Source organism: Rhipicephalus microplus, chromosome 10 (genome assembly GCF_043290135.1).
Source record: "Rhipicephalus microplus isolate Deutch F79 chromosome 10, USDA_Rmic, whole genome shotgun sequence".
Classification (NCBI taxonomy): domain Eukaryota; kingdom Metazoa; phylum Arthropoda; class Arachnida; order Ixodida; family Ixodidae; genus Rhipicephalus; species Rhipicephalus microplus.
Genome location: NC_134709.1, coordinates 34,569,589 through 34,581,849, shown reverse-complemented (window position 1 = coordinate 34,581,849; position 12,261 = coordinate 34,569,589). Strand labels below are relative to the sequence as shown.

The following is a 12,261-nucleotide window of genomic DNA, read 5'->3' as shown; positions in this document are numbered from 1 at the left end:
TCAGTGGCTGGGCCTTTTCAGCAAAATTAGGTACAAAGCGGCGAAAATAAGAGCATAGGCCCAGAAAGCTTCGTAGCTCGCGGATAGACTGTGGCTGCTTAAACTTGCTGACGGCGTCCACTTTCTGCGGGTCCGGTCTAACACCAGCTTTGTCCACAAGGTGTCCTAAAACCAGTGTTTGCCGTTCACCGAAACGACATTTTTTTGAGTTCAGTGTCAAGGCGGCTTTCTCCAAACATGTTAGAACAACGTCAAGGCGATGATTATGTTCTTCAAAAGTTCGTCCAAAAATAACCACATCGTCCAGGTAACATAAACAAATTTCCCATTTAAGGCCTCTCAAGACGGTATCCATATAGCGTTCAAATGTTGCCGGAGCATTACACAAGCCGAACGGCATAACATTAAATTCAAATAGACCGTCTGGCGTTACAAAAGCCGTCTTCTCTTTATCAACTGGATCCATGGGAATCTGCCAATACCCGGATCGCAAGTCTACCGAAGAAAAGTAGGAAGCTGAATGAAGGCAGTCAATTACGTCATCAATGCGGGGGAGGGGGTACACGTCCTTCTTGGTTATAGAATTGAGACGCCGATAATCAACACAGAACCTCCAGGACCCGTCTTTTTTCTTTACCAAAATAACAGGCGCAGCCCACGGACTTGACGATTCTTGAATTACACCAGTGGCTAGCATCTCGCCAACTTGTTCAGCAATAACTTTGCGTTCGGACACGGACACGCGATAGGGCTTTTGTCGGAGAGGATGAGCAGAGCCAGTATCGATCTTGTGACGAGCGCGCGTGGTCGGTATCTGAGCCCTAGGCACCTTCCGTGCAAAATCAAATACTTTAGCATGTCTCGCCAGCAGTGCAACCAGGTCTTTGCGCTTCTGTGAGGAAATGGACTTGCTAACCATTTTTGAAAATTCAGCTTCCATACCAGAAGTTTCCGGACCCGCCCTTTCAAGATCGCTTAAAGCTCCAATGCAGGTGCTGCTCTGCTTTTCGAACAGGGCAAGGCGCATACCAGCCGGTAGTACAACCGACTCGGGTGAGCTGTTTATCACCCATAATTGAGCCGTCTCGTCTGCGAGAGATACAATGCATCGTGGTACAAAGATGTTTTTCTTGAGACAAGCTACAGGCAACGGCTCAATCACTATGTCACGTGAATTCAAACTCGAGTTGGTTTCCGAAGTGGTCACTTGTACGCTGGCCGTGGACCACGCTGGCAGAAGTACATCTTTAGCTACAGTGAGGTTACCTTTCTCACAATCAGGCTGCTGGGCGAGAGTAGACAACAGAACCTCACCTGCTCCACAATCCACGGTCGCACGACACTCTCGCAAAAAGTCTATGCCAAGTATAACGTCATGCGTTGATTGAGCCAGTACTGTGAATTCCGCCTTGAACGTTTTACCGGCAACACTAACAGACGCAGTGCAGACGCCGACAGGACGCAAGAATGCGCCGCTCACTGCCCGAAATGTGGCAGGTTTGTCCCAGTGAAACATAACCTTACGGCCTAGTCGTTGCTTAAAAACTAAACTCATCACGGAAACACTTGCGCCAGTGTCTATCAATGCCATCGTGGGAACGTCGTCAACAAGTACCTGAACCTTATTCTGAAGCATAGAAACTGGTGGAGGCATTCTTTGATGAAAATCGGTACGTCCAGCGACCTCACCTCCGTCGGCCGCGCTGGCTAGTTTCCCGGTGGCGGAGACGACATTCGTGACCGGCGCCGTGGAGATGGTGACCGAGGTGGACGGGTGGTGGGCGGCGTTAAGCTGCGCACAGATCCGGGCGAATCACTCCGGTTGATCGGCTGGTAGGCGTGCCGCTCGTCAGTTGGGTTGGGGGGCCAGTAGGTGTAGTCAGGCCGTTGGCTTCGTTGTGCAAACGTCGCGGATCTCTGAGGGAATGTCGAACGTGGATTACGTCGCATTGGGCAAAATCGGGCGATATGTCCACGAACACCGCACTGGTAGCAGACGGGCCGTTCACGGGGCATAGGGAACGTCGCTGGATGTTGAGGGTACGCGGCGCTCTGTTCCCACTGAGACGCAAAAGGAGGTGGATGGCTGTTGTAGCCGTAACGACTGTGGGGAGCATAAGGCGGCTCTACATAAGAAGACGCCGGTGGTGGAGCCCTTAGCTGAGGGCCGCGGTTGGAATAGCTGCGCTCCTCGAAACTCGTAGCATTGATACTTGTGGACGGTGTATCGCACGGTGGTTCTCGGGCGTTCAAGGGCGCGTAAAGGTGACGACGAAGTTCCTCACGTACAATGAGGCGAATCGTTGACGAAAGGTCGGTAGGCACGGAGTCTTGGCACACATCGACAGTGGCGACGGTCGTAACATTGGCAAGGCGTCCGAACTTCGTAGTGATGCGGCGAGTCTTCAGGGCCTCAAACGTTCGGCAGTGCCCAATCACATCGGCCACAGACTCAAGACTCTCCTTGCCGATAAGGAAGTGGTAGACGTCTTCCGCAATTCCTTTGAGAATGTGGCCCACCTTGTCCTCTTCCGTCATGTTGGTGTCCACACATTTGCACAGTTTCAGTACCTCCTCAATGTAGGTTCTGCATGTCTCACCACAAGCTTGAGCTCTCTGCGACAACATTTGCTCTGCACGTTTCTTCTTCGTCGCAGGGTCGCCAAAGCACTTCTTGATCTCCTCCATAAACTGGTCCCATGTTGTCAAGGTGTCTTCGTGATTCTCGAACCACACTAAAGCACTGCCATCGAGAAATAGACCCACGTGGGACAACTGGCTGGCCGCATTCCAGCCATTGGCTCGGCTCACCCGTTGATAGTGGCTGAGCCATTCTTCAACGTCATCGCCAGGTTTTCCTGTAAATGTGCGTGGCTCTCGGTAGTGGAAAGACGGCGCCCTCGCGACCGGCTGCTGGATGTCTCCGTCCAAGTTCATATCTTGAGGTAGTGGTGGTAAGCCCGCTAGTCGACGGCTGCGGCGAAGCTCGTGCTCTTGCGGTTCCGTCGTTAGTAGACGGCTGCTCTCCGGTCTCGCTTGACAGTAGCTGGCTTACCCAGCACCTTCCACCACAACTGTGACGAAGGAACGCGTTTATTTACAGGAAATGGTTGAGATCGGTACAGCTCAGAGCCAGAAAACCGGCGACCGAGCTGCTCGTGAGCCAGACCGCTTCCACCTCTTCCTCTTCATGCGCCCATCGAGGTGTGTCAATATGGAATGAAATGCATTGTAAATTCTCATTTGCATTTTGTCATCCACAGTACGAGCAGCAGTGGCTAACAAAGGTTGCAACAGTTGAGAGTGGCTACTTCTTAGAAGTGTTGCCTGTTTTATCAAATGCCACAACATACTGTACGTCTTCGTTTATTTCAGTGTTAAAAGAGATGCACCTGCTATATTTTGCTGCAAGCCGGCCAGCTGAGACTGCATTGTTTTGTTCGAACAGGCACTGTGCTGGTGACAAAGTGCCCCTGCGTTCACCCTGGCGATGTTCGCAAATTCGAGGCCGTGGACGTGCCCGCATTACACCACATAAGGGACTGCATCGTATTCCCAGCCAAAGGACACCGACCACACCCCAATGAAATGGCGGGTGGGTCCGGTTCACTCTCATATCAGATATGAGTGCGCTTTGTTCAGTTTGTAGTGGTCAGCATTATTCCTGCCACGTCTTATTTTTCTTTGCAGCTTATGTTTCAAAGAGCTACAGTCTGGTTTCCGTCCACTGGTATTGTATCAAGTCTTTAGACAGGGAGCTAGGATTACACTTCTCTAGGGGCTAGGGTTACGCTTCTCAACTGCTGACTGCAAGGTATCGGGTTCAATGCCGGTCGTGGTGAAAGGGTAGAGGCTCGTATGTACCTACTATGTAATGTCAGTGCATGTTAAAGAGCACCAGGTGGCCGAGATTTTCAGAGCTCTCCACTATGGTGTTCCTCATAATCATATTGTGGTTTTGGCATGTAAAACTCGTCGTATTACTATATTATTCTGTACTGTTTGAAGACTGCAGTCATCTGGCTTCTACTAGTGCTTGCCAAGGAGGTGTACCACTGAGTGCACTAAAAAAAATTTGTGATGCTGAAGTTACCTAGCAAGTTGTCATCAAGGCAAAGTTTCTGAATGCTAAAGTCAAATTAGTGGCTGATTTTCACGGGTCCTGCTGTATGGCTGCTCTCTGCTCATGTTACATTGGGTTTAAGGCTGAGTTTAAGGGTAAGGATCTGTTTGGTTTGAGTGGGTGTCATCCATTAAAGCTAGAGACAGCAGCGGAAACAGGATGGCATCATGTTCAGTTCCTAAAAAAAAAAAAAACAGATACACCCATTGAACGACGAAATCACACAAAATAATTTTAATTAATTTTTTTTTTTGAAGCTTTACGCTAAATATAGATATAAACATGCCGTACCTGAATCTTACTCAAGCTTGTAGGTTTCAATGTAACTTGAGAGGGGCTCGATAAAACATGCAGGTCACTTTAGTTGTTCATACCTCTACACGCTTTGCGTCGATGCTGCATGCAGGTTCTGACCTGGATGGTGACGAGTATGTGGTCATAGCAGAAAAGGATCTGCTCTTTTCAGGCGACAATGCTGCTCCCATGATTTTCAGTGACCATGCCTTTAAAGCGGACACGCTGGAGGACTTGGTACGTTTATCTCGCCAGGCTTTCACTCTAAACTTTTGTACACTTAATAATAAGGCCCACTTCATCATTTGTACAGCCATAACTGTAACGTTACTGCTAGGTGACCAGCATCAATGTATAAGCCAATATACATCACTTTGGCAGAGTTAGTGATACTTAAATGTCAAAGTAAACATTACCCACGAAGGGCATGCACATCACAAGAAACATAATTGCTGTGTTGCTTTTGCTTTTTTTTAAATAAGCCTAGTGAGCCAGTTTTTTTATCTTGCTTTTCATGAATGGCATACATTCTTTGATTATTAACACGATTTTTTTATTTCAAATGAGAACATGTCTTGAATATAGCTAAGGGTCAATTAGGTCTTTGATGGAGTACTTACACTGGCTTGTACAAATTTACACTCATCTTTTGCCATACTGAATTGACTTCTTATTCTTAATGCTGCTTACTCTTTAAGACAGTAATCAGTACACATCTTTTATTACGTTATTGCTGCCTCTTTTTTAAACTACCAAATATCCAGGATGAAGAAATGATATCATTCACATGTAACTACATCAAGAATGACAACATTGGCCTCATGTCGAACGCCCACCTTGCGTGGGCAGACCAGCTGCCGGACGGAATATTCTCACCACGGTGCCTGTCTCTGGCCAAGAAAATCGCTACCAGCCTAGATTTTGCCAAAACGGGCATCCCAGCACGTATGGAGAAGTCGGAGCGTGTGTACAGGTATCCCGAATTCATGGAAAAGACGGGCAGCAAGGATACTTACAGATCGTCAAGGATCCTCGGGCAGCTTTACAGACTCAATCGGGGACTCGTCACCTCTGGCTTCTGTAGCTGCACCGAGCACAAAGCGCGTAACAGCATGTTTGAGTACCCGGATTGGCAGAAGTATGAGCGCCCTGCCAGACTGGCGAAGGCACTTTACGAGGAGCTCATGAATCAAATTCTTCACAGATATGGCATTGCCAGTGAAGCTGAAGTTGTCACGGGACTACTGAGCAGTCTTTCTCCTTACCACAGGGGCAGGAACAACAAGTACAACATCGAAGCTCACGTGCAGAAGCAGTTTCAGATGCTGGTAGAGAAGATGAGGCAACGGTTCTTCCGCGATGTTGAGTCCCTCTTCCCAGATGGCAATTTCTCCGGGACAGAGGCCAAAGTGGCTCTGCTACAGATGGCTTCCGCGTGGTACATGGTAACCGTGAACGCAGACGACGCAGCGGAAGTCAACTGCCAAGGTTTCCCCTGGTGCATGTCGGACGTGTTGCTGATGCTTGTAAAGAACAGGCATGCGAAGTGCTCTGAAGTCCAGGGATATCAGATGGCTAGAGCACTGTTGCGTCGAATCAATGACATGATTACAAGGTCCATGCCCGGTGCATGTCCAGTCACCGCTGCGCTCGACGTGGTGCTCAGATGGGCTGCTAAAGAGGACCTCATGAAAACATCGGGGTCAAATGGGCGCGGAATCTGTCGCACATGCCTGTCTACACTGTTCGAAAACTTCACTAGTTCCTGCAAGACGGCACCACTACTGTCAGCCGAGGGCTGGCACAGGGATCTGGAAAGGCATGCACGTCTGTTTGGTTGGCCACCCACAACTGCTGCTGCCTATGTGTTGGCATTCCTGAGTTACCTTGTGAATGCGCCAGAACTCGGCTCACTTTGCCAAAACTGTCGGCATGTATATTCGCAAGCACACTTGGTCTCAGTGGCTGCGTTGCGGCGCTATAGCCAGCTGTTGGTGTGTGGGTCTCCGTGTCACCTCAATCTCACACTAAGCCACGACTGTCACAAATCTGTCGATGTTCTGGAGGAGCATGGGCCCATCAGGGTGCTGGTAAGAACTCGATGTCATGCTCTTTAGCTTGCATGTTTCAATAACGTTTAGGCTTGAAAAGATTATTTGCAAGCTGTTGTTAAAAGGACACTAAAGATAGATATGATTTTCCTCACACTAGTAAATTCACACTTTCACAATGACCACACTTGCCGCGACAAGACGCTTGGTAAGCGAGAAAATGTACTAAAAGAAAATGTGGTTGGTGACGCCATTTTGAAATTCCCATACAAAACATTGTGATATCATAGATTTTGACGACATCTACAAGGTCTCATGTAGATGCTAATTAATAAAAAATGAAATGCGTTGTCCTGTGAGAGGGCCATAAACTTCACATACTAAGTTTTGTAAAGTACTGTTGAGCCACTGTCGTCGCACCCAAAAAATTAAATTGGGAAGAAACCTTCTAATGTCCATCATGTCACACGAGAAGAATTTTCACTGTAAAATTTAAAAATGAGTCTTTCACCTCGATTTGCTCCTCTTCTAATTAAAATATAACAGTGAAGTTAATGTAATATCCTTCAGAGTACAATTTATCAGTTCAAATGAACTCATTGTTTCAATTTCATGTCCCTTTAATGTCTCGGTTAGCTCCAAGGAAAAGGAAGGGTACACATCATACAAGCGTACGAGTATCGTGAGTTCTCACCGCGGCGGGTGATGGTGAAAATGCCGCCCACCGCTTCAATTCACTGCCCACTGCTCTCGTTACCTATTTCGATAGAATGCCCATCGCTCTGACTGATGCCTTTAGAATGCATGCCTGAGAAACCAGGAGCAACTATTTGTGCGTGCATTTTTCTTGTGCCCGTCGATTTGGTGTGCTATACAATCTACGTCGACTGCACGTGTGCAGCGCCATGAAGTCGTGTCTCCCGCCACCTGGTTATGTAAGAAGGTGTCTGATATGGTGGCCTTTAGAATTGAAAGGTCGCCAACTCCAGTGCCAGTGCTAGAACTGAAGTGCCCTTGGCTCCGCTTTCCAAGTGTATCAGAGATGCCGGAAATCGTGTCCGTTGGAACAGTAAAATGTGGGCTGCTTAAAATTTCCTGGGGAGAACTTCGCTGGGGGTTCACTACTATTTCCTAGCCACAAAGCAAGCGAAGGCCCTGTAAACCTCCTTTTTGTTACCTCCGATTCAAGCTTGGATACTTTTTTTTTTTAAAGGGGCCCTGCAAGACTTTTTCAGCATTGTCAGAAAACGCTGCCGATCAATAGTCAAGTCTCCCGAGAACACGTGGGCCAAACATTATACCGCAAGCACGCGGGCTGAAATTTACGTTGAATTCTCAGTCAGCTAGAAATCGTTCCATCTTCTCTCAATAAAAGCTGCCTTAAGTCCAAAGTGGCCGTGCCATGATCTGCATAGTTACCACAGCGGCCACAGGGCGCCGCCACTTGCTCAAGGACATCACGTGCACTGACGAACAGACGCATATTCTTCCCACATCCCCCCACTTGCGTACGTTTCAGTGCACTGGCTGGTAGCAAAGGATAGAAAAAGCACTTGAAGCGTGTGTAAAATCTTGCCACTCTGCTCGAATTTGACATGAATTGTCAAATATTTTGCGGCAGTCGATTCGCGAGGCATTAAACTTCTTTTGAAGTCGTTCGAAGATTACTCGGAAAAGTGTTGCAGGGCCCTTTAAGGCAAGCGTCATAACGTTATCCGGCTGTTTTTCAACAGCCTGCTCCTGCCGTTGCGCAGTTCCAGTGTTGCACCTTTTGGCAGACTAGCCGTGTGGAGAAGTTATTTACAGAACGCATATGGCTCACCATCGAAAATTGCATGGCGGATTCACAGAACTTATTGATCTTAAATGCTTTTTTTGCTGTTGGCCGTCCGACATTCTCAGTGTATAGCTAGAACGTTCTTCTATATGCACGATTCTAGCCAGAGAGCATTTTTGTGAATACCGGTCATGTTCACTAACTTGCATGCTCCGTACCAGTTCTTTCAGTTTATGCTCGGTCAAAACTTTGCGTACGTTCGTTTTACAGATTCGAGTTGAGTGGGGAGGGGTGGATTGTGCGTGGAATAAATGGCGCTGAAATGCGGTGTTTCCGAATTTCGCACCAAGGGTCAGTCAAGGACGTAACCAAAAAGTAGCACAAGAGCTTCTCCCCCCCCTTGTAATTTTTCGTCGTCATGGTATAGAGAGTGAAAAATGACCATTTGGAGGTGGTGTCACCCCGAAGTCAAGAAAATGTCCTCCCCCTGAAAAAAATTCTGTCTCCTAAATTTTTCATTTTTTTATCACAGATGTACTGAGTCAAACATAACATTTCAAATGTAAATGATCAACTTTTACCTAGTGATATAATACCAAACATAAATGACCAGCTTTTACCTTGATATGTCAAGCACTTGAATCGGCAAAAACACGCTTACGCTTCGAAAAAGTCACAGTTTCGCCTCAAAGGCGCAGAAAGAGTGGCAAGCAGTTGGAAATTGGCGGTGCACTGTTGAAACACATAGAAGAATACATGAGGAGAATGCTCAGGCAGGATGAGCACGAACTGTCAGAGTTGCGTAGCCAGATTTTTTCGGGGGGAGGGTGGGTGGCACATCCTTGATTTCGAGAGGGGTGCCCCCTTGAAATGGTCATTTTTTGCTCTCTTATATCATGGCGAAAAATAATTTCGGGGGGAGGGAGGGAGAGGGTTCAATGTGCCACTCCTGGCTACGCCCGTGCCCAAGGTAGACAATGCATAAAGGTTGCATCTTGTACGTTGTCACGCGTTTTGTGGTCTGTTCGCCTTCCCAAGCCTTTCTAGTGTTCCCGAAGTTACTACGACAGCTATACCTTGGCGTCACAGATTACGACTTTGAGGCAGATACGGGTCATGCTTAGTAACATTGGGTCATGGCGTGTGTGTGTGTGGGGGGGGGGGGGGGGGAGTTAAAACTCGGCAACTTGCTTTTTCCTTTCTTTTTTTTTTTTGTACACGCGTACATAGAAAACACGCCCGGGCATAAAGGGTGGTTGCAGCTCCCGGGACAATTTTGGTTACGCTGCTGAGGCCAACCCCATCCAAGCATGCAGTCAACTCTCCCCCACCCCCGCCCCCCTCGTTGAACGGAGAGGGTCTTGCTGTGTGTAGCTCGAGGTCGTTGCCGTAACCAGCGAACGCAAATCTGTCTATAGCGTAAAGTGCCACTCCATAACACGTGATCCTTTGCCCATCGCGCACTTCAGGGACAAGCCCCTTTGCGCAAGAAATTCCCGGCTATGACACTATGGCCTGTGGAAAGCTTCGAAAGATACTTGTGCGCACACAAATGCACGAGAGATTATGCTTTTAAAATATTAGGCGTCGTACATAGAATACCGGTTCTCAAGTTGGTGGCGCGAAAGGTACTCTCCGCATGTGTTCCTTTGTTCTCGCTATACTTTGCTTGAATGATTTGTCTCTCTCTCTCTCTCTTCTACACGAGTGAGGATCGACATGAGTCTGAGCAACGCCGACTAAATTTCGAGGCCGAAAGGCAGCCGCAGTGACGTCAGAGGGTGGGGGCCCAGTTACGCCGCGAACGCGGCGGTAAGCGTATGCTTCGTTCACGTTTCAGGAAAACCAACGCTCCCGCTCTCGCAGCTGCTGCGGCTAAATTGGGCCGAATAAAAGATGTGAAGAAAAAAAAAGAGTCTTCCTGAGCATGCTCAGTTGGGCAACTGGGCCCCCAACCTCTGACGTCACTGCGGCAGCCTTTCGGCCTTGAAATTTAGTCGGCGTTGGTCTGAGTCAGCCCTCCCTGCCTCCCCCCCCCCCCCTTATTTGCACAACCTGCAACCTCGTCGTCTTCTGCACACGCAGGTGCAGAGCGCCGCCTTCCTGCGCCTGCTGAAGGTGGGCAGCGGCGCGGCGCGCTTGCAGGAGACGCTCCGCCGCTTGTCCGGCGCGCAGGCGGTGCGCATCCGCTGCAACTCGAGCACGTCGGGCGGCCGCCAGTACGCGTTCGTCTCCGCCAGGGGCCGCCACTGGCAGCTGTGGTTCCTCGAGGAGCTCCTGCTCCAGCCCTGGTTCGAAGACGCCGTCGTCAGCGGAGAGCTCGAGCGGTGGCAGCAGCAGCAGCGCTGAGACCAATCGCATTTCGTGTGAGCACTGACGTCACCTGAAACCGCTGTGAAGACAAGACGCTGACCGCCATAACATAAAAAAGAAGCAAGACGTTTCGGCTCCCCTACGGGAGCCTTGTTCGAATGTAAAATCAGTGCGTGAGCATGCGGTCACGTATGTTTTTTTTTTCTGAGATAGCCATTTTGAATCAACAGCTAACATGCGAGAATGGGACGTTTGCGATGTCGCGTTAATAGTAAAGATTAAATGTGCAAACATGCGCGGGCACGAAAAGTTACCACGCAGGACTAGCGCTGACTGTGTCATGTGCCTGTGAGAACATACATACATACATACATACATACATACATACATACATACATACATACATACATAATACATACATACATACATTCCGATGGAGGCGGAAATGTTGTAGGCCCGTGTGCTCAGATTTGGGTGCATGTTAAAGAACCCCAGCTGGTCTAAATTTCCGGAGCCCTCCACTACGGCGTCTCTCATAATCATATAGTGGTTTTGGGACGTTAAATCCCACATATCAATCAATCAATCAATCAATCATACATACATACATACATACATACATACATACATACATACATACATACATACATACATACGGATGGACGCCCAGACACGCACGCTCGCACATACACAGAAAACAAAATTAAGTGCGCTGACACGAAAACAGCATTAAGAGTCCAGCATGGCACTCAAATCCAGCCGTAAAATAGTTTATGTATACAACGTTCTAAAGGAAATTATGAAGTAGAGGTAGCAAACGAAAAAAAGACACGCCCGAGCAGGGGCTCGAACCCTGGACCGTTAGGTTAAAAGCCTAACGCTCTACCGACTGAGCTACGCGGGCTACGAGAATTGACCTTTTTATACCGTGGGAAACTGCACAAAAAGGTGAGGGAGAGAGTGACGAGAGAAATCAAGGATGGTTGTGCGTGTGGTCCGAGTACGCGAAATTTAGACAGGACCTTTCGTACTCCTTATGTCAATTTGTCGTCGCTGCTTCGCACGATAGCTATCAACGATGCTGAGAAATGTTTCTATTATTATTAATATTATTATTATTATTTTTATTGGCTGCTAAGGCTCGTGTCTTTTCCGTACATTGCATTTGAAAGCATGATTAGAATTTTTATATTGTTGAAATAAAGCATGCTTATCATAACTATATGGTTCCCATTGCGTGTTGTGCGTCATGCAACCATATAAGGGCGTGTGCAGGGTTAACCTCCAGATGGGGCGAAAGTTCGTCGCAGCAACCCTCCCCCTCCCGTCTCTACTATATCAAGGTAGTGGCTGACTTTTCACCTATGCCCCCCTTCGTGCACGTGCATATGGCGCCACCCTTGTGACTCTACCCTCTTGTGCGTTTTAAATTCACGGCGCTGTGAATAACCAAACAGACCAATCAGTTACTCCAACAAGTCACATTAATGTTACCAGAACGTCACATGAAAGTTATTTCGTTATTCACGCAGAGAGGCGTCCTACCACGTGAAAGCCCGGTTAACCACATCTTGGTTGCCATCGAGGTCACCATCTTGGAGTTCCAGTTACGTTCGGAAGCTGCGCCCATGACGTCGCGCGATTAATGACGGTTTCGTTTTATTTCACTTGTTAGCCCCTAATAAAGATTAGTTGGTTGCTAC

The 12,261-nt window shown here is 48.2% G+C and overlaps 1 protein-coding gene and 1 non-coding gene across 9 annotated transcripts in view; one reads left to right on the top strand and one right to left on the bottom strand.

Moving 5' to 3' along the window:
• Nucleotides 1-12,261, top strand: part of LOC119180638 (uncharacterized) — a 28,554-nt gene extending 16,293 nt beyond the window's left edge. For 7 of the 8 annotated variants that reach the window (XM_075875421.1, XM_075875419.1, XM_075875418.1 and 4 more), the window contains 5 exons: nt 3,449-3,595; nt 4,530-4,654; nt 5,182-6,507; nt 10,331-10,611; nt 12,091-12,261. In XM_075875421.1, coding sequence (XP_075731536.1) covers nt 3,449-3,595; nt 4,530-4,654; nt 5,182-6,507; nt 10,331-10,594 — 1,862 coding nt within the window. In that variant the 3' untranslated portion in view covers nt 10,595-10,611; nt 12,091-12,261. The remainder of the gene's footprint in view (nt 1-3,448; nt 3,596-4,529; nt 4,655-5,181; nt 6,508-10,330; nt 10,612-12,090) is intronic. The other variant, XM_075875417.1, reaches the window with a different exon arrangement.
• On the bottom strand, nt 11,390-11,462 carry TRNAK-UUU (transfer RNA lysine (anticodon UUU)). Its single transcript has one exon. It is a non-coding gene; the product is annotated as a tRNA-Lys (tRNA).